At 37.0% G+C, this 22,910-nt stretch overlaps 2 protein-coding genes across 7 annotated transcripts in view; one reads left to right on the forward strand and one right to left on the reverse strand.

The window, feature by feature from the left end:
• Positions 1-279, reverse strand: part of si:dkeyp-50d11.2 (calpain-1 catalytic subunit) — a 29,200-nt gene extending 28,921 nt beyond the window's left edge. The window contains exon 1 of the mRNA XM_066645353.1: positions 187-279. The gene's annotated coding sequence lies outside the window, so the exon portion shown is untranslated. The remainder of the gene's footprint in view (positions 1-186) is intronic.
• A 3,337-nt stretch (positions 280-3,616) lies between these two features.
• On the forward strand, positions 3,617-22,679 carry pacs1a (phosphofurin acidic cluster sorting protein 1a). Of its 6 annotated transcripts, XR_010795508.1 has the most exons (25): positions 3,617-4,044; positions 8,174-8,261; positions 10,204-10,293; positions 10,737-10,862; positions 11,080-11,224; positions 11,474-11,565; positions 11,970-12,053; positions 12,660-12,719; positions 13,002-13,162; positions 13,558-13,651; positions 13,938-14,021; positions 14,202-14,314; positions 14,861-14,993; positions 15,626-15,730; positions 17,294-17,400; positions 17,917-18,071; positions 18,181-18,291; positions 18,392-18,506; positions 19,045-19,087; positions 19,178-19,220; positions 19,321-19,465; positions 20,131-20,354; positions 20,540-20,659; positions 20,997-21,097; positions 21,513-21,649. XR_010795508.1 is itself a non-coding variant. In XM_066646071.1 (24 exons), exons 1-24 carry the CDS (start codon positions 3,893-3,895, stop codon positions 21,629-21,631), a joined length of 2,709 nt encoding a protein of 902 aa, XP_066502168.1. In that variant the 5' UTR covers positions 3,619-3,892; the 3' UTR covers positions 21,632-22,679. The 6 variants fall into 6 exon arrangements, 5 of the variants coding, with proteins under 5 accessions (XP_066502173.1, XP_066502168.1, XP_066502169.1 ...); XM_066646071.1 differs by lacking the exon at positions 20,997-21,097 and having other exon boundaries at positions 3,619-4,044; positions 21,513-22,679; XM_066646072.1 differs by lacking the exon at positions 20,997-21,097 and having other exon boundaries at positions 3,619-4,044; positions 13,941-14,021; positions 21,513-22,679.
• Positions 22,680-22,910: the final 231 nt, after the last annotated feature.

Raw genomic sequence — 22,910 nt, forward strand, 5'->3', positions numbered from 1 at the left:
CCTACCTCCCCACACACAGACCGTGTAGGCTATTTTGTACTCAAAAGTAGTAGTTTTAAAGAACAATATCGTTTCAGAGACGCTTGGAATCGGAATGGAAAAAGTAAAACCAACATCAATCACTGAACATGAGCAATGAACTGACAGGCGAATACACACAACTATAAAAACACACACAACTTTTACCTTTGCGACCCTGGGGATTGTATACTTCTTCTCTCGTTGGGCACCAGTCAGGACTGAGGTCTTTCTCAGTGCGTGCTCGTTAAATTTTTATTTGTATGGTTGTTTAATGTTTACTGTCCCGCCGACTCACTCACACAGTCGCGAGCTCTCCGTTAGCTCCGTTATTTCCGAACAAGCCCATAAACCTGAACACTACAGTCCTTCACCGCGGGTCTAGGAAATAAAAACGGCTAAACTGTGACCGCGTTTATTTTCTTTTGATAAGGCATTACATCATAGCAGAGACATAGCCTCCCTTTTCCCGCAGCATGTGTGTAGCTGCTGTTCTTAGTGAGAACACCAGCCGCAGAAACAGGGGTTATGCTTCCATCTAACGGCAAATGAAAGTCAGTGGGGGGTGGGGTGGGACATTCATGTATTTATATATATTTTTAAATCATCAGTTCCAATCCATATAATTGTTTTTTTACAAAGTTCTACAAATGTAATCCAACTCTTGCTTTGAATATTTTGTTAGCCTCATATTTTTCAATAGTCAACACCCCACAGGATCTCCACAGAGCAGGTGTTTACCTGGTGATTCGTTCTTAGCACGTTATTCTATAACATGTTCCATTAAGTCCTAACCTCACTTTTGTACTCATGGCTGAATTCTCACAGAACAAATTAAAATGTAGTGTAAAATCTTATCAAAATACTAGAGGACGTTACCTCGACAAACACTCTACAAATGCCCTTCAATAGAATATACGTTGATTTTCATTTAAATGCAATTTTATAATTGTTTTTGGGGGCCATGGGATAATATAATAATCCATTCATTAATTTTTTGTAATTGCTTCATCCAGTTCAGTATCATAGTGGATATGGAGCCTACCTGGCATCACTGGGATCACAGAAATACACCCTGGACAGGGAACCTACCATCCAGTCCATCTGCCATTGGGTTTTTGTGGATTGTGAGAGAAAACCTGAGCATCCAGGGGAAACCCATGCAGACACAGGAGGAACACATCAAACTCTGCACAGACAGTGACTGGAGGTGGAGTTGGAATTCACCACCCCAGGATACTGAAGTTGTGTGACAGTAACACTACCAGTTGCATCATTATGTCTCCCCTTGGATGTTAATACATTTACATTTAGAAAGGAACTTTATTAAATACATACCTTCACCATTTTATTTATTCATCTTTTGTAACTGCTTCACCCTCATCAGTCTGGAGCCTATCTTGGATCACTGAATGTGTGGGAAGCACACACCTTGGACAGGGTGATAGCAAATATCTTTAGCAAATAATTAAAGCTTTTTCAATTTTTTCAAAGCACAGGAGGCAAGACTGCAGTTTTTTTCCTGTGTGTGCGCTGGGATGTATGCAATGCAGATAAACAGGTTTCTACAAACCTTTGGCCAAAAACTGCATTTAAAGCAACTGGACATGCCTTCTTCTTAAGGCAGTGTCAAAAATGAGCAGCGCAAATAAATAAATAAAAAGAGAAGGTTATTCGTTTGCAATATCTTCTTATTTTTACAAATATTAAAGACCCCAATTTGACTCCATACATTTGACCTATATCTCACATCTTTATCAGGAGAAACAAGGGACTGTGAGACATTGCGAAGCTCTGAAAGAGAACGTGTTTAATCCTCTAGTACTTCCACAGGGCGCCTTCTCATACCTCATGCTTTAAATGTCATATGGTTTCCTGGACAGGTGTGAGATGTGTGTTTACGTCAGTGGTTCTTGGTTGTTAAGCTATGTGTGCCATTGTCTTCAGGGTCAAACGGATGTGGGATTGGAACAAACAGCACATTACTGAGTCACTTCTAACCCCAGGCACTGCTTGTTTCCCCCAGGCACAGCTTTAATAGCCTCCCACCTGTAACTGAGAGGGTCTGTATGTACATGTTGGATTTGAAATATGTTGTATATGACTTCTGATTTTCACAGACTTAACATTGTGCAGTTTAAATGCTGTGCAAGGCCCTGTTCTAAAAATATCTACTCACATTTCATCACATAAAAATGATATATAGCTGTCTCAGATGTTAGACTTTGATGTAACTAATGTTGAGGGTGTTTCCCCTTAAATCACTGAAGAGAAAAGACTTAACAACCCCCAATTATGGAAAACAGAAATCACACATCCCTTTTATTATATAAGCCTAGCACCTTTCCCAGAGGAGAAAGCCAAAGTGACTTTGCTGTACGGTTGAGAAGCTCAGCCAGGTAATCAGAAGCTTGGCCATTTGTCGTTTTTTTGACGATTTCAAAAATAATCGATTTAACGATTTAAATAATCAGTGAAAACTCTGAAGGATGGGAATAATATTGTTAGTCTTCTAGCAGTGGCTGTCTGTACTAATTTAAGTACTGAGGGTTTTAGTGGAAGGCCTATAAGGCCTCGTCAGTTTCGATACCAGTTATGACCTGTGGGCCTGTTTCAATTAGAGCAATCAGATCAGTTATACCCTTAAACCTGCTCCTCATGTTCTTTACAATAGGGATCTGAGCAAAGCACTCTGGTCTTTCATGGCCTTGAAGAGGAAATTTCAAGCCTGATCAGTAATCCCCAAAGAGCAGAAGCTTGCAGGACGTGATGTAATTGCCCCGGTTTCCTCTGGTTCCAGTCTGTGTGCTGGAGATAAATGATTCCAGCGTGGGTGGAAAGAGCATTTTAGATGCTACAGCCACAACCACAGGAGAGAGTGAGAGAGAAAGAGAAAGTGAGTGAGAGAGAGAGAGAGAGAGAGAGAGAGAGAGAGAGATTTACACTGTAACCCAACCACAATATATCGGGTTCGTGATTGTGATGTATAATAAATTACATTACAAAGAAAATGAATATTTATAGTACATTTATAGCCATTACCTTTATAAAGTTTTGGGAACTTGAATGCTGTTTTTTAAATGTACAAGTTTTCATAATAATAACTCTTAATCCTGAAGTAGGTGATTTTGTAGGAACAAGTAAATTTAAGGCTCTGAAAATTTTCACAGAAAAAACATCATTGCTTGGTTAAAAAGCACAGAGCGGGGTGCACAACACCATCTACCAACAACATGTCTCATTGATATATAAGAAAAAAGTGATAAGCGGTTACAGGCAAATAATGAATGTAAAGAATATTTGGGTTATAATTCTTCACTTGATCTGAATTTTCTGCTCCAATTTAAATCGTTCACCAGTTGCTTTCTGTAAATTCTTGTAAATGTATACCCAGTAACATTCAAAGTCCACTTTATACACGGTTTTATCGTTGATAAGCGACGTCGTGTTTGAGGGGGTTTTCGGGTAATCCAGCGTCGTGCTCTGCATAATAAACAAAAACGGCGGTTGGGGGGGGGACGCGCACGCGCCATCGCCGCGTGGCGCTATTTTTCTGCGGGATGCTTTAAAGACGAGGTTCGCTTCGTGGGATGAGAGAGAATGGACTGTAACTTATTGAGGAGTATTAACAGAAAGGAGTCCTACGGCCACTCAGAGAGTCTAAGACATTGAGACTGAGTGAAGTATGAAATGAGGCGTGAAGAAGGAGGCGGAACTCTCTCTCTCTCTCTCTCTCTCTCTCTCTCTCTCTCACACACACACACACACACACACACACACTTCTCCTGAAGATGCGGACAGCTGAAGGCGAAGCTCGACTTTGACTCAGACGTTCCACTCTCGTCGTGTACTGTACCTCGACAGCGGCAGCGGTATGTCGGAGCGCGGGGGTCTCCAGCGGTCCGCTCTTTCGTCCCCGCACCTGCAGCCTAGCAGGTCGGTCAGCATTTCTTCAAATCGCCCGGTTCACATGAACCTGTTCGCGACGTGGGAGATTGATCGTTCCTCCCCGAGTTGTGTGCCCAGGTAAGGGCGCTCACACACCCGGGCTGATGTTTACATTTCAGCCGAAGCTTAGCACGCTAATATGGCTCAGGAATAAAGCGGTCAACTAACGATTCTAAGTTGAAAGGCTCTTCTAATGGACTCAGAGTTGTGCTCACTTCGTTAAAATAAATTAGACAGTTTCATGCTGTATGTTACAACATTTAAAACAAATTGAATGTAAGGTCAAATCTGAAAAATAATATATTTAAAAAAAAGGAGGACTCGGTTTGTTTTGGGTTTGTTATGCTTGTTTTTGTGATGTCACAAAAATAGAGGAGTCATATCTCAAATCTTTCAGCTAAAAGGCTACCACTAGCTGATAAATGAAACCTTAGGAAAAGCATTCGAGAGTAGCGTTTCTAACATTTGATTGTTGGAAAAATAAAATACAAAAATAAAATAAAGACAGTTTTGCCTCAGTCTTCAGAATATGTCATAGACACTATGAGGTGTGACGTGTGTGAGGATTACACTTTACACTGTGGAGATAGTATCCAGAAACATGTACATGTTTAATTCCATCAAAACATACTCAGCTGATTTGAACCAAGTTTGTTTATTTTATTTAGATGTTAAAATTCATACAGAAAATACAATGCAGTTTTCCTATCTCTGACAACTCTAAAGAGTTTAATTGCATTTTTTGGTCTCACTGTCACTGCATAGTCATCATTAATTTCATCAGATTTCAAAAACAAACAAACATACAATAAACACCCTTCCAGATCTGAAGATTCACTAAACATTTGGCATCCACATCAGTCCATTACTGAAATCATGCATGAACTTGTGGAATTTTCAGAGCGTCAACTAGGTTTTTCCATCAATTTATTTATATTTGTCAAGTTTAATGTTCAGAAACATATTTTTCCAGCTCAATTTTCATACCTGCCGTTTAAAGCCATTTATCTACCCCTAAACATGTTGAAGCTATAAGGAGTGTTTCAGCTCATTCTGCTTTTAAATGAGCACAATAGAGCACAGTGTCTGACAAGGACTTATTTACATATGTCGGTCTTTCAGACACAGTCACAAAACAGGAAATCCCAACAGTTTTCCAATTGTATGGAAGCATATGTTGTTTGGTTTTAACAGAACCATATTTGATTAATTGAGCCATAAAATACATGTTATGTATGTGTGAAATCTATCCCTGAAATGCAAACTGTTGCACATTGTCAAGTGAATCTGTGAAAACTAATGTTCACCATATATTTTGGACCTGGGAGTTGAAGAATGGAAAATTGAAGGACTGTATGGGAGGATACAGTGCTGTATGGCACTTGAAAAACTAAAAGCCTGCCTGTAGGGGTATGGAGAGGAGAGTGGTTGGAGAAATGATGTATGAGTAATTGTGTTGCTCATATTAAGCTTGCTTTATGCTTAATATATCTGATCTTAATAATATATCTAAAGTTTAATTCTTATAATTAATAATAAACACAACGCATGTTCATAAAGGAAAAAAGAAACAAAATAAAAAGGAAAAAAGAAAAAGCAATTGATTTTTACTAAATGAAGTAGTCGTCAGTTTTATGCTTTTGGTGTTTGGACAGTTTGAAATTTTCTCTCCTAAAATCATTGTAAACCTGTAGCCTGCTTTCTCAGTCCTTCTGGCTCTAGAGTTACACTCTAATTGAGATGGACAGTCGTGTAAATGAATTAGACCTGTTATCCAGGAGAGGTAGCTGTTTGTAGCACACTGAGTATATGGCCAGGCATGCAGCATCTGCTCTTGCTAAGAGAATGTCTGTGTTTTGCTTGTTTTTGTTGACATGTTTACTGATTTCTAGTTCTTAAATATTGAAAGATAATGTTGCCAGTAGAAATGATGTAAAGTACGTTTACAAATATTACATTAAAGCAGAATAAAAGTGTATGAGTTTTTCATTTTAAGCAATATAATATTACAATCCCCATTTCAAAAAAGTCCAGTTAGGACTTTATTGTGTAATAAAAACTAAATGCAATTATGTGCAAATCATTGAAACAAAATATATTTTTTTATTAAATAGTAAAAAGACAAATAATATTCTGATAGTAAGATGGATGGTCCCTCTCCTCTTAAGCTCAAAGAATGCAGCATCCATGGTGTCCAAAACAATTTAAAACTTTGGATTTGTTGGACTATGGTGCACGTTTTCACTTTGCCTCAGTCCTCTTTATTAAATAAGCTCAGGCCCAGAGAAGACCCTGACATTTCTGGATCCTGTTTAAATATGGTTTCTCACATTTGTGGATGCAAACTGTATTCACAGAAACTGAATGAAACTGTATTCACAGAAGGTTGCAGTGATTTCCACTACAGAATCTTATCTGATATTTATTTAGTTCCACATTAAGGTCCAAAGATCACAGCCAACAGCACTCGTTTGCACTTGTCTCAAGTAGTCTAGAAAAGGTGGATTTTATGTTTTAAACCACTGCAACAAGTATCAGCAATGTGAAAATATAATATGCTTTCTTTCTTTCTTTTTTTTGGGAATAGATTAGTTAAAATATTACACTTGTGTAATGGAACATCAACAAAGAGTAAGTGAAAATAATTCAGTTCCCAAACTGGCATTTTAAAAATGGAACTACTGACCATCATACAACTTCTGACCTTTGTCATGAACTGACATATGACACACTGTCACCATCTGTTAAACACAGCTTGACACTTGTGAGAAATGACTAAATAAATGTCCATTCTCACTTGAAGCTGGATAAAGTCATAGGTGTTTCTGTATCTACTGTCACTGTGAAAAGATAAATCAACAATATTGGTCTAAATAATGTGCAGCTGTTAGTAAGCTGTGACTGCCCAAATCTAATAAATTGAGAAGAAGAATATTTTTAAATTAAACACAGAAACCACCCCCACCCTGAAAAATACATAACATGTACTTTTAGCAGTGTCTTAAATATATGAAAGCAATATGTTATCTGCAAAGTACTTTAGATAAATCAAAGGTAAAGGTGCATTCTGTTTCACATCATTTTAATAATTGTTTTATGATATGTGCTTGTGCTTGACTACTGCTGCTTAATCTACATACTGTTTCTTGCAAAAATATTTTTATAATTCTCAGAGTTTCATCTCATGGTGTAAAAAAATTAAACAAAAAAAAATTCTTTAAAAGCCTTTAGTCTTACAACAGCTTTAGGAGCTTTCTGTCCAAGGACTTGACATAGGAGCAGAAGACGTGATAAAGCGTTTTTCTTGACCTTGAATAGAGATTTGTTTAATGTTACACTTATATAGTTCCTTTCTAAAAACTCAAACAGGTGTCACTTGAAGCTTCTGCTTAAGTTTTCAATTTTCCAAATCCTTAACTGTTCTTCACAATTTTAAGAACAGTCTAACATTTTCTTGCCTGAAACATTCTTTGTTAACATTTAATTGCATATCTCCCATTGCACTGGACAAAAGGTTAAAATTGTTTCCTCCAATTTTGTTGTTGAAATGTCAATTCAAACAGCTTTATGGATATGCAGACAAAATGTCAAGTCTGCAGCGTCTACAGAATATTCATTGGCTGCCATAGCAACATGTTCTCAGGGCAACTCTCTCTCTCTCTCTCTCTCTCTCTCTCTCTCTCTCTCTCTAACTCTCTCTCTCTCTCTCTCCTCTCTCTCTCTTTGTCTCTCATTGTTTTTTTGCAGTGTAAGCAGTTGAATCCTCAATTTATAATGTTAAGTTCACTTTTTACCTGTTCAGAAGAATGTTGTACAACTTGTGTATATGCTTTAGGGTTTTTGTCAAAAAAGAAAAAGAAATGCCTGTTGGTGCAATGTGTTTAAGGTCAGGCTAAAACTGCTATTTATTTTGGAAAAATAAGAAAGTTGGACTCTGATCAGGACTGTGATATGGTTTTGTAGATAGAAGCAGGTGAGGAGGAAGGTGTACTTCATGTTTTACATTAATTCATTGTCCACAATCGCCACAATCTGGGACTACATTCCAGGTCCCTGGAGCTGTGTGACTGTGACACTACCTGTGCGCCACTGTGCCTGTGGCGGAGCTTTGTGCAAAATTTCTGCTAATGGATTAACCTTTAACAAACGTATAATTATTGAAATATTTTTTGTATTGTTTTCTACTCTCTCTCTCTCTCCTCCACAGACTCCTCAGTTTGACTCTTAAGAAACTGGTAATGTTAAAAGAGCTTGACCGAGACCTGACATCAGTGGTTATTGCTGTCAAACTACAGGTAAACTGCAGACGTTTGTTCTGAACTACTCTTATCTATAGCAACAACAGTACAACAAAATTCAGGTTTCAACATGGCTGCTAGTAATATTTTTATTTATGTGGCTGGTGTTTTTATAATCAATATATGCTGTGCAGCATATTATACAATTTCAGTTCACTATTTTCAGATCACACTTTGTTACTAGAAAAAAAGGAGCTATTATAAACCATTTTTTGTCGGTAAGTACAAATGGCATTTCTAGAATAGTGGTGAAACTATTGTGGTGGTAAAAAAACACAATGCAATGATGTGCAAATCATTTAAACTCTATATATGATTGAAAGAGTACAAAGACAAATGTTGAAACTGAGAATCTATTGATTTTGTAAAATATATGTATATTTTGAATTTGATGCCAGCAACACATTCCAAAAAATAGATGGGATATGGCAACAAAAGACTGGTGTAGTTGTGCAATGCTACAAGAAATAAAAATACACTCTCATAAAATAGTTACGGTAGAAGTACACTATTGGTCACTAAAGTTACAAATTTTAAAAGTACAGCAGTGGTTTGAATATCCAGTTGTGCTCCCTAAAGGTACATTACATGCTCTTCTTCCGAAAGAGTTGTGAATATGTGTAAACCTTTATTATAGAACTGTGTAAAAAATAAATAAATAAATAAATTAATAAAAGTCCTGGAAATTAAATGAGGCATATGAAATCAACAGAATTTTAATATCTACAATAGTAGAATAATAGAATAATGTACAATTATGTTCCATAATTAAGGATACAGAATATGTACCCATAAGGTTACCACCACAGTGACAGTTTTTCTGAAAGTATAGGGTAATTGGCAACAGGTCAGTGACATGACTGGGTTTAAAAAGAGTGCTCCAGAAAAGTTGAGTCTTTTAGAAGTAAAGAGGAGGGAGGAGTTGAACCACTCTGAAAGATATAATATTATTAAAATATTTGGAGAATCTGGAAAATCTCTATATTTATGGGACAAGGCCCCAAATTTCTATTGGCTAGCTACATCACTCGGATGACACTGAATTGAAAATGGACACGATTCTTTAATGGAAATCACAGCAAAGGCTCAGAAACTCCAAAACCATTGTCTGTGAATACAGTTTGCTCCATCCATAAATGCAAGGACTCAAGCTCATGTAAGATGGACACAGGCAAAGTGGAAATGTGTCCCATTGTGAGAAAAATCAAGATTTTATCTTGTTTTAAGAAATTGTGTGCGGCATCCTCTGGGCTAAAGAGGGAATGGATCATCTCCTGAAGTGGAAAATCCATTGTTTGTGATGGCATGGTGTACAGTAGTTCACATGGTGTGGGTGACTTGCACATCTGTGAAGGCACTGTTAATGCTAAACAATATATACTTATTTTCTGGAAAATCCTTGTTTATTACTTTCTTCATGGATTTTACAGCAGCATGGCCCCTTAGTAAAAGAATCAATGTGCTTAAACTAGTCCACACCTGTCACCTATTGAAAAAAATATTGGTGAATTATGAACCAAAAAATTATTTCTGTACACACTGCGCATCCACAGACTGCAGTGTGGCTAACAATGTCAGAAGCCACACTAGCAAGTCTTTAACTTTAACTTTATCTCTGACATTACTTAGCATTTCAAGAACATTTTAGGCAAGTGTATAATTGCTAATAGATGGCCATAAGTTTAAATTTATTATTAGATATATTAGCCATGTTTATGTTCAGAAATCTCAAAAATAATGTATTGAGGCATGTATGGACTGATGTATTCATTACATTTTTCATAGTGTTAAACAATGAGCAATGAGTTTACATTATTTATTAGTTACATTGGAAGTGTTGCCCCAATCCAGATATAAAGAGGGAAATGTAAAAAGGTGTGATCAGTGATCAGTTACATTTGGGCTAAACTGAATGTTTCACATAGGAATGTTTTCTCAGGGATCTAAGCGTATTCTGCGCTCAAATGAAATCCTGCTGCCATCTCAAGGACTCGCAGAAACGGATCTGCAGCTCACCTTTTCCCTCCAGGTTTGTGCTTGTGTATTTAGAGTGATAGATTGTTATGCTTTGTGATGGTTGTTATGGTTGTTATTAAGCATTGACAGTTCAGAGTCATATATAATAACTTTATTTCCAGTTAAATGTATTTATTGTGTTTAAAACAGTTTATATTCCTATACCAATATATTTATCATGTATGTTAACATTCTCATAAAGAATTTCTCATATTCAGTTGGTACATGGTAAATGTGGCAAATGATTTAAAGAGCTTACTTACTAATATCTATAGCTTTAAATAACACCTGTGCACTTACACTGTAATATTTCTAAATGTATTAGAAATGTAGTAATAGATTTATTTCTACAGACTAGTGTAAATCCATTAACTTAGTTCTACTATTGCCTGTTTTAATTTACATCTTGGTATGATGACTTCATCTGAGAGATCACTTTTTTCTTTATTCTATAAGTATCCACATTTTTTGAAGAGAGATGCAAACAGGCTACAAATCATGCTGCAGCGAAGGAAGAGGTATAAGAACCGCACAATCTTGGGCTACAAGACACTTGCACTAGGCTTAATTAATATGGCAGAGGTGAGTCATATCTTTACTCATTCTTAATCTTCCACACCACTGAAAATAAAAATGTTGTGATGTTACTAAACTGTTTTTCGAAATAGGCACCTCACTGATGTTTGAATTTCACTAATTGAAATATGATATAAATCAAAAATGTGACATAAATGCTTCATAATTGTGATTTTTTTTTTATATTATCATTTTTTTAACCATATTACTTTTCATCCTTAAGGTGATGCAGCACCCTACTGAAGGTGCTCAGGTTCTGGGTTTACATACCACAGTGAAAGACACAGCAGTGACAGTGGCTGAGATCAGAGTGTACTCTCTATCCAGTCAGCCTATAGACCCAGAAGGACCAAAGGCTAAACTATCTGGTGAGCTTTCATAGAGCACTCAGAGTAAATGAATACAAATAAGCCTCAGTAATGTTTTCAGTATAAATTATAAATGAAGAGCAGATCAGTAGATAGTATACAGATCAGTACACATTGCTCTTTAGCGTTTGGTATCATTCTTTAGCAAATGGTTCAGATTTCTCTCAATATAGAACAATAGTGTTCTGATCAAAACTGTGCCAGATTATTCCTTTATCTGTTGAACTTTGATGTACTCCATCCACATAGATCGCTCACCCGACATTGATAACTACTCTGAGGAGGAAGAAGAGAGTTACTCGTCTGAGCAGGATGGCAGTGATGACCCACTCCATGGACAGGTTAATATCATGAAGCTGAGAAAAATGCAGATGGTAAACTGTCACAAAGCCTATGGTTTAAAACACAGAGTCATGGTAATATCGGGAACTCTATAGAAATGGAACTGATTTTTAGATTTGACCAATATTTCCAATATTTTGACATGATGGCACTATTATTATACTCAAAAAGAGCAGAATGTCAGTTGTGGTAAACCATCTACAATGTATTTTACTACATTATCCCCTGGTACAAATACAGGGTTACATCCTTCTGTAATGGTAATGCTAATATATTGGCAGCTACATCACAAATAAGGGCTGATGTACATCTGTCCACAGCTGCCATATCAGTATCTATCATCAAAGCAAGAAGTGAAATGGTGCAATTTGAGGAAATAGTCTGATTTATTCCCCTTTGACAGTACCTTTACGATGATGAGGATGAAATAAGGAAGAAGAAACCTCGTCGTAAACTCACATCTGCAGCCTCCATTACAAGAGCTAATGTAGGTACCCGGAGCAGACCACTGCTTTTGTATTTTTATGCTGATACATTCATCTTAAACTTCCTGATGCCAGCCTTAACCAAAACAAACTGCAAATCTGTTCACCAATCAGTGTAATACAGTCTGACACAGCTTGTGAAACACGCCCCAGAGCTCCAGTCTAGAGTACGCATCTCTACTGAAGTGCTCTTATTTTCCATCTTGACTGTAATACCACAGAGCAGGCGTATGTGTGTGCATGCTGGCCTGAGGTCACTGATGGCCTTTTGACACAGCTGCCCCAGTAATGGCTGGAATCCTTTGGAACATACTGAAACATAAGGGGGCCAATATGTGTCAAATATGTTGAGGCGTAAGACTGGTATCACTCTTCAGATGCTCAAATGTATCAGCTGTGCTGATTTGTTTAGCTGCATGCTGTGTCTCCTAGCTCCTGTGCCTGTTTGCCAAGCTCTCCTGCCTGTTGTGACTGTTTTTCCTCCCCCTCCTCTGCTCTTTTCTATTTTTTGCTACATTCTGTTGTAGGGCTTCATATGGCTCTAATTCGCTCAAGCCGATTCTTCTCACTATTCTGTCTTTGGTAAAATGGTTGTGTTTTGTATTCAGCAGCCCAACATCAAGCAAAAATTTGTGGCACTGCTGAAAAGGTTCAAAGTTTCTGATGAGGTAAACCTGCATGTATCTCAAATTCTGTCACTCTCCTCATCTCCCTGTTTCCTTTTCTGTTTTATATGCGGCACCCACCCTGATTGTAACAATTTGTTGTATTTATTATACTTCTTTCCTCACAAACAGCTCTCTATCTTTAGAAATCAGTCTACTCTGCTTTAGAAGTAATTTCCATATCTTTGCCTGATTGCTATGCTACACTTACATTTTACCTCACAGCTGTGTCTATAGTTGACTTTCTATGGTAGTGATTTATTGACGTTTTAATGTTTCATGCAGGTGGGATTTGGCCTGGATAATGTGTCTCAGGAGCAGATCCGTGATGTGGAAGAGGACCTAGATGAGCTATATGACAGTCTGGAGATGTACAACCCCAGTGACAGTGGACCAGACATGGAAGAAAACGAGAGCATCCTCAGTACACCCAAGCCCAAACTCCCGTATAGAATATATTGACATAAATTTACATACACACCCACACTTAAGTGGACACATTGTGTGTAATTATAGCATGTTACAGGTCACAGTTTTTTTTTTCCCATTAAGAATATGCAAATGAGAAACGTACTAACATTTGGCAATTCTTATAATGAAACTTCTAAAAAGTGAAACTCATAGTACAGAATTACTAGACTTATGCTTAGCTAACCAAAGACATCACATGCCATTAAAGCACAGCAGAACTAATGTCTTGATGAAAACAGAAAATTCAGATCTGTTAATGTTCAAAAATAACTTGCTTGTATTCTGCACTTCCCACATTTATTCTTGCATTTCCTCTGACTAGTTTTTTAGCTTTTGTTTTTTGTGTGTGTGTGCTTGTTTTTGTAACCAGACCATTCTTTGAGGGCATGTCTCAGTCTAGCTCTCAGACTGAGTTTGGCAGTTTGAACAGCAGATGTAGTCTGGGCAAAGACACCCTGAGTCCTGTGAGTGTCATCAAGTGTCATCAAGACTCACATTTCCCTCAGTATTTGTAAATATATATATATATATATTATTATTATTGCAAACATCATTGTGATATATCAGTGTTTACATCATTTTCAGACTCCATATTAGACATCATATGCTGCTTACTGCAGCACCACTCTATTGATTTGAGCCACCTCCCTGCCAGCTTCCTCATTGTAAACAGCTGTGACTGGCAGGGACATGTACGGATAATACACTCTGACTCAATTCTCTCTCACTTACTTTCTGTCTTTCTTGCAGCAGGGTGAACACACTTTATCTAGTAAAATACAGCACTCCAGTAGTGCACATTTGGATGATGCATTCTCTGAGGCAGGCACAGTGGTGGGTCTAAGAATATCTTCCTACGTCTTATGTCTTCTGTTGTCTCTCTCTCTTTTTTTTTTCTAACTTCCATTGCTACTTATGGTCTCTTTCAGTCTGACTGAGTAAGCAGCAGGTAAATGATATCTTTGTTCCCATGTTTTTTTGTAGCTGGTAGTTAATGTGTAGTTGGTCTTATAGGAGCTCAATGAAGTAGAGCTTGTGAGTGAGGGCACCCCAAGTATCACAGTGTCTGTGGCAGAGATACCACGCACCCCACAGAGGAGCAGCAGCCAGAATATGCACTCCCCAAGGTTGGTGAAATGGAAACACTAACTAGCCTCAGGGTTTTTGTTTTTTTTTTTAATATAGGAATATGTTTGTGAAAAATCTAATGTATGCATTACATATATATGTTGGGTGTCTAAATTTTGAATTTGAGCTCAGCAGTAATGACATCTAGTAAATCACCAGTTTGAAACATGAAAAATGCATGCAGAAGTTCTGGCATATTTGATTTAAACAAATGGTACATGGTACATTTTTGACATGGTATTATTTTCCATTTACAATTAAAACATGCTGTATGGTTAAAACCTGTTTAACAGTTAATCTGTTAAAACTGTTAACCTCTGAGTTGTCTTTAAGCAATTCTATTAATTTTTGTAGTTTGCAAAGTAGTAATTGGTAGAATATACATTACTTGTTAGATGCATTAGTTATGTAGTACATAGTCAAAAATTAATCAATTTGATTTTTCAACAAAATATTCCATTAAAGCATTTTGTACTCACAGTAACTACTCATGTGCTGCATACAAAGAGCTAGATTGACACAGAGCTACCTTGACTCATTCTTAGGCTGGATGGTGGCCACACTCCAAAACATAAGCGAGGGACTCCCATGAAGGAGAGGCAGCTGTCCAAACCTCCAAGCGAGCGCACCAACAGTTCAGACAGTGAACGCTCCCCTGAGCTAAGCCTCACTCCACAGGTGAGTCCCCCTCCCTCAGGCACTGCTCTGCCATCCCACTTGTTGAGGGGCTGCCACAGTGTGTGTGTGTGTATAGTGGTGATTCATTGGGGCCGTGTATCAGAATGCTGCAAGCTTTTGGTGGGTGTGCTGGAAGAGGCACAATGATGGAAAGAGTGGAAGAGAGTGGGCGCTAATTCTACTTATGTAACATCACACTGGCTGTGGTGTGAGTCAATACCTGGCTAATATAGCAACTATTATTTCACAGAAGTGTCAAAATGTCTCTCTACCACATAGCAGCCATTAGGTTGAAGTGCCATGTTTTTAATCTCCTTTGTGGTGGTGTGTCCAATATGTTTGTGAGAGCTTGACAATTAAAGAGACACAAATAGCAAAGTTTAGAATCATTCAGTAGCTGATTTGCAATGTCAAATGTTGTTTGTAAAGAGCTGTTGTGGTTTGATTCAATACAGCTGTACAGCAATAAAGTCTTGTAGTGGCTTACAATTGAAGGTGTCATTGTGTCTACTTGATGAGTCAGTATCAGGGTCACTGCTTATGTATTACTGGATTTCAGTGCTGAGTGTATATATTCTAGACACTGTGGGAACACTAACCTTTTCTCTTTCATGTCGGTGTGTGTATCGTAGATGCCGAGGAAGATAGTGTATGACCAGCTGAACCAGATCCTAGTGTCAGACACCACCCTGCCTGACAGCCTCATCCTTATTAATGTCAATGACTGGCAAGGGCAGGTAGTGAAAATATGTTCGCGTTTCTGTCAGTCACCCCATTCTATCAGTGTGCCCCCTCGTTGGATTGCAGAATATTTTTTACTGTTTAAGAATATTTATTATTGTTTTACAGATCAACACTAAAAATAATACAAAGTAAACAAAACTGCAAGTTTGCATAGGTTATGGTGCCTGCCACCCAACAAACCATAAAATGTGAAGTCTCAGTTGTTTTAGTTTACCCTTACACATTTTTGTTTAACTGACAAAAGTACAAAGAAAAAAAATGCTGACCAACTAAATTGTATTGTGTGTATATATAAATATATTTTGAAACGGATGAATGCAATACACTCCAAAAAAAGTTGGGTTTTTAGAATATTCAAGTTATACAATTTTGAAACATTATGCTATAAGCTGGTGAATACTAAATGTATAAAAGGAGCATCCACCAAAGATTATGTCGATCATAGACTGTTGAGCAGCTAAAGTCTTGTATCAAGCAAGATTGAGCAAAAAGTCAACTTGTAAAGCTACAACAATTAGTATCCTCATCTTCCAAATGATTAAACAATGTAGTTAAAAGAAAGGGATGTAACACAGTGGTAAATGTGCCTCTGTTCTGTTGTTTTTAGAGTATTGCATATGGAAGCAAATCTGTCTCATCAGACTTTGAAATATTACCACCTTTGAATTTGTAGCACTGCATTTTTTGCACTGAATTTATGTATCTGAATTTTGTTGCTTTTGAATTTAAGTCTTCAGATTTCCACCTCTGAATATTTTACACTGAAATTATGCATCTGAATAAAATTGCCCTTGAATTGAACTCGTGAATTTTCAAGAACACGTTTTCACTGTTATTGTTCAAGGTTAATAAATTGAGATAAAAAAAATTCAAACAATATTTCAAAGTTTCGACAGACAAAATTCAGATGCCAACATACGAGTGAAAAAATTAATGCATTTATTAACCTTGAATAATAACAATGAAAAGTTTTCTTGAAAACTCATGAGTTCAATTCAAGAGAAATTATATTCAGATGCATTATTTCGAAGCAAAATATTCCAAAGCAAATTCCAAAGTCCAAAGCAACAAAGCAACAAAATTCAGATACATAAATTCAGTGCAAAAAATGCAGTGCTACAAATTCAAAGGTGGTATTATAAAGTTTGTTTATATTTACAAAATACTTTTAAGATGGTCGGTAAACACTGGGTTTTTTACTATGTTCATTTGTCAATATTAAGATAATGAAATCAGATTTTTCTTAAAAACTTACTATATATTAATATACAGACCCATTTCAAAAAAATAGAATATCATGGAAAAGTTGATTAATTTCTATAACTACATTCAGAATTCACATAAGTTGGGCTTCCAGCTTATAAAACCCATGAAACAGGATATATATATATAAAAAATCAAATACTAAATAAATAAAGACTACTAAGATTCTTTTGGCTGCAGGACTGTAAAAAATCTGTCCAGTCGTTTAATTCAGACTAAATGAAATGATTGCATGGCTTGTCTACTAAATCAACCTGCAAAATTCCTGTTTGTGTGGGTGTGTGTGTGTGTAGTATGTGGCAGAACTCCTGCAGGCACAGAAGCAGCCTTTAGTGTGTACCTGCTCAGGATCAGAGATTCAGGCTGTGCTCTCTGCTCTGCTCACTCGGATTCAAAAATTGTGAGTGGCACAACCCCAGAGGATGCAGTAGCATGCAGTAGGTTTATAATAGGATTGGAGATTAGCTGGGAGGAAATAACATTTTTGAAGCATCTATGCACACTCCTTTGTGGTGGCTGGTAAAAACTGCATATTCTTAGACAACCCTCTGATATTTTAATGGTTCTGTATATAATTCTGTATATAATTCCATCTTAATATGCAGAACATTTATTTTAAAGGAGTGAAATATTTTCATAAATCTGTAAAAATTAATGATTAATGAGCTTTGATGTCAGAAAGTATGCCCTGATTTCTGCTTAGACCAAAAATGAGCATTGCTTTATCATTTCTAACATTCTGGAATGTATGCATTTGAATCACTTTCTTCAGCTCAGTGCACCACTGATACATATTGAAACCACCAAACACACCACAGAAATATTATTTGAACTTATCTCTGTAAATATTCACATTAATGCCTTGGTGCTCTTGTCATTTGCACTCTTATACAAATTATACTCTTGTTCTCTTCAGCTGTAACTGTAACTCAGTAATGCCCAAACCAGTGAAAGTGGTGGCTGTAGGAGGGCAGAGCTATCTGGGTGCCATTTTGCGCTTCTATGTCTCCCAACTGGCCAACAAGATGTCTGACTGGCTGAGCCATATGAAGTTTCTGGTAGTTCCTTTAGGTAAGACGTTTCCTATAATGCAATATAAGAGAATAAAATGCTTGATACGTTTTAGTTAAAATGCTAACTTTAGCGGATGGAGAAGCTAAGTGTTACTTGCTTTGTGCAGGATCTCACCCAGTGGCTAAGTACCTGGGCTCATTGGATAGTCGCTATAGTTCAGCTTTCCTGGAGAGCTCATGGCGGGAATTCTTCAGTCGGTCAGAGCCTCCTCAAACTGGTATATTTTCATTGATGTGATGTGTTTTTGTTAGCTTTGAGTTGGTATACCATTTATTTACCTTAGTCCATTGCTCTAAATGTGATGTTTAAATGTCCAGGGTCATCATATGCAGATATGGATGTGGCCAACCGTATTTGTCAGTACATCAATGGAGCCTCAATCACTCACCAGCTGCCTATAGCTGAGGCCATGCTAACATGCAAGCAGCGAATGTGAGTTGAATGAAAGAGTAGGAAGTTGGCAATATGGCAAAATTCTATAATTAGTTAAAGACATTTATATACTCTATACCCATGTTACTTAATTCAGAGGTGTGTTAAGGTGAAACTGGGCAATACCACACCTAAAATGCTTTTCAGAAACTGATTTTTATTTCTTCACATACTGTTCATCATTAAACCAAAATAAGATTTTGGTGGGTCATTGCAATTTGGTTCTCGATTGCTATTTTATCTGCTGTTGTGTGTTAATATGATGCCCCTGTAATGAAACAAAGATACAAAAAACCTTAAAAAAAAAAAACATTAATAGCATTGTATTTTTACAGTCATTGTTTATCCTTACTTTTTTTAAATCAGGCAGTAATATGAGCTAACCAGTCTGAATTCATTCCATCTAGCATTAAGAGCTTATCAAAATGCAGAATCAAAGCTCTATTGTTCAGTTGTATCAAGTGATTTGTGAAAATTAGTTTTCTACAGTTCTAATAGTCTGATAATTATTGTCACATTTCATGTATTGCTGTTGCAGGCAAGATGATGATTCCTGCCAAAATTTTGTCCCCTTCGTCGGGGTAGGTAAATCCTCTGTCACAGGTAGTTACAATGTTAATGATCTGTATTCGTTGCACATAGTTGTAATGTTTTTGATATTTGTTTTTTAGGTAGTTAAAATTGGTTTGATTGAGCCTGGTTGTGGATCTACAGGTAAAATGCCTTTTTGGTTGTGGCATTTATGATCAATGTGTTTGCCTGTTAACTGAAGTGTTAACATGTTTGACTGAAGTTTGTAACTCCTCTCCCATAGGTGGAGACTGTGAAGAGGGAGTGGCTTTGAGTCTGATCGTCCCCTCAACATCTCCACCTGCACATGCACTTTCCACAGGGATGATGAAAGATGCTGCAACCCCGCCCCCTTCACCTTCTCTCAGTGGAGGGTTGGCAGTCCTTGGGTAGGCAGTGATTTAGCATTTAACTGTTGCATGTGTTTGGTGGTGATTTAGATCAAGATTAAGGCCCATCCAGTCTGTGTTTTGTCTTCCCGTTCACACAAAACATGGCCTTGTAGGTTACTGAAATCTGAGGTTTTTGAAAACACTCTTCAAAGTGGAGATTTTTGAAAATGCCATTGTCACTGTTTTCAGGTAAATGAGGAAAATGAATATTTTGTGAAACGCTGCCGTCACACAGCATGCCTGTCTCTGGCTGAAATGCAAATAGCTCCACACTCCCCATATAGTGAATTACATAAAATATAAAACTACAATGAACACATGCAGCTAGAACTAAATTTCAGATTCCCACATATGAATGAATATAAATAATGCTGTATTAGAAATATATAATGGAGTTTTAATCTAGATTTAGATTTCATGACTTGCGTAGTGCACTATGGTGTGATTTTGGGATTAAACCCGTGTTTCACTCATGCCTCATGGTATTTTGAAGTATCTCTGGCATAAAAATGTAGCCATTTTTGTATTAATCTGAACAGGGATATTTTATATATTTAAATATAAATGGGGCCTAATTTTGCTTAATGCTGTGGCTTAAAGATATATGGCGTTGCAAAGGTTTAACCTGACACTTGTTTGCAACTATTTACACATTTCGCCAGGAGTCCCATCATGTCTCATGGAGTAGATGCTATAGGGCTACAGGTGGATTACTGGGTGGCTGAAAAACGGAAAGATGGTGAGAGGAGGGATGTCAAGAACACTCTAAAGAGTGCTTTCAGGTCCCTACAGGTCAGCCGGCTCCCTAGTTCATCTCAAGGGGAGGTGCAGCTCAACTCCTGCACCATGGCCATGACTGTGGTCACCAAAGAGAAGAACAAGAAAGGTGAGTGCGAAGCCTGGCATTTCTTAGTTGTTTGTAATGTTGTTAAAGTTATTTTACAAATGGGAGTAATGATGTCTTTCAAATATGTAGATTGTCTATGTCTATACTATAAATGATAATACTATACTAATACTATACAATACTATAAATGATTGCATTCAATCATTCCATTTGTCTGTTGCCAGTCCCTACTATCTTTCTGGGGAAGAAGCCAAGGGAGAGAGACATTGAGTCAAAAAGCCAGGTGATTGAGGGCATCACCAGGCTCATCTGCTCTGCAAAACAACAGCAAACAAGCCTACGAGGTACAGAACAACTCCTTTGCACTCTGTAGCTCAACATTACTACGTTTGTTCTTTTTGAAAACAACATTACTACATTTTTCCATTTTGAAAACAAGTAAAAAGAGCATTCTTTTGCCAGACGGTAAAGCAATCCTTACAATGTGAAATATGAACAGTTCATTTCTTCAGTTATGTACTAAATGAAAAAAACAAAATCCTCATTACATAATTATGATGTTGCTTAATCTCTCCATTGAAAAACAACAGGGATTTATTTGTTTTCTAGGAATGTAATGCCTTGTACATGTCAATGTGGAAAATAGTGCCACACTGAAATGTAGCCTCTCTCCATTTGCAGCCATCTGCCTCTAGGCAGATGATTTGGTCAGGGATAAACACCAGTCCCTTATCTGATTTTGGATCAGAATACACTGGGGCATCAGAGACCACTTATGCTAAGTATGGCACAGCATAGAGCATAGTGTGTTCTGCACACTTTTTGATTCAGATGTATTAAAGTCTATGTTTATCAAGAAATGTAATGATGAACCTGCGCTGTACACTGCACAGTGATATGTAACATAGGGGTGTGGATCATGGATTTGATCTTGAATTAAATGTCCATTGTCCTAGGAATCAAATCCTTTCTAATCACTGTCAGTGAAGAAATGAGGAAGCATAATATTATTAAATCTGGAACATTTGTATTTGTGCTTTAACTTTAAGGATTACTATAAGCTGTGGCACAGAATGCTCTGCACAAATATGAATCCAATGTTTATAATTTATGTTCAGCATAAAGTAACCTTTAGGCAGATTTAATTTCATTCGGCGCAAACACTTGAACGTGATTCTATTTATCTGTGTATTTCAGTATCTGTTGATGGAATGGAATGGAACGATGTGAAGTTTTTCCAGCTGGCGTCTCAGTGGCCTACTCATGTGAAGTATCTCCCAGTGGGTCTTTTCGGCTACAGCAAAATGGCCCCCTAGTGGACTCTCAAGTGAAAGAACAATAAGAGCTGACATTTCTTAGCCTTGTCATTTAGAGGGGCAAGTTATTTATTTTTTTCCTTGAGTTTAAGGTAGGTAGATGATTATTTGATGGCTTTGTTGAGGCAGTGTGCGTATAGAAATTGACTTTGTAATACAATGCATCTTCCTGGGGCCAGAGATAGACATATATTACTAAATATTTGATGCTATCTTCGTGTACCATCATATTCTGCTGTGCAGTTTATAATGCAATAACATCCATATATTGTATGCTGGTGGTGGAATATTTTGATTAATGTACTGTTGTTCTAAAGTTTAGTGACTGTGCTGTGCAGTTGTGGTTATTTTCTATCAGAGCATATTTAAAAATATATAATACATTAATCTCTATGGATTATACAATAACATTTTGCAATATATCAACATCCGAGGTAAAGCTTCTCAAAGGTTTTATTATTACACCTATGAAGTATTTTATGAAAAATTCTTCTCATGTGCAGACTATTTAATACATTGTTTTCCCTCATTGTGTGGGAATGTGTGAAGGAGGGAGATGCTGAATGTGTACAATGTACTTTTATTTTGTGGTCTATTTGCACAGTTGGTCTTGGCTGCTACTGACAACTTGACAGTTCTTCCACTCTTCTGTGGTTTTGATGTAACCTTAGCTGTAATTAGCATTTCGTATGTGTTTACCTATAATCACAGTTCTAAAATGTCATTGGTGTCTACCTCCCTATCACATTATAGTGTGATAATTAAATACGGACAGTTCATGTTGACTGAAGCTGACTCCATGCCTACAAAACCATAACATTCCAAGTGTCCTAACAGTGCTTTTTTTTTTCTTTCCTAAACAAAAGAGTAATGTACCATTATTGCCTTGGCATATTTATGGTTGTATGCAAACAATTGTTTTGCATGCTAAAATGGTGTTGTAACACAGTTTATATGCGTTCATTAATTAAAGATTTTTTTTCCTTTGTTTAATTTATTTGTCACATGAAAACATGTGGTCATGTTATGTACACAGAAGACAATAAATACATCCAAATTGGGCTTCTTTCGTACTTTTTTGTACTGTGATTCCAGTGGTTTTCCTTTATTTTAGTTGTTTAATAACTGAAACTACATATACAACATAAATATAAAATATTTTCCAATTTTTTTTAAACACCGGAGCCCTCAGTAATTTCATATAATGTAAAGAAACTATCTGTTTGTGCTTTGCCTGGAATTTATGCATGTGAACCTGACACATTTAAATTGAAAAAGA

The sequence above is a fragment of the Hoplias malabaricus genome, chromosome 15, assembly GCF_029633855.1.
Source record: "Hoplias malabaricus isolate fHopMal1 chromosome 15, fHopMal1.hap1, whole genome shotgun sequence".
NCBI lineage: Eukaryota > Metazoa > Chordata > Actinopteri > Characiformes > Erythrinidae > Hoplias > Hoplias malabaricus.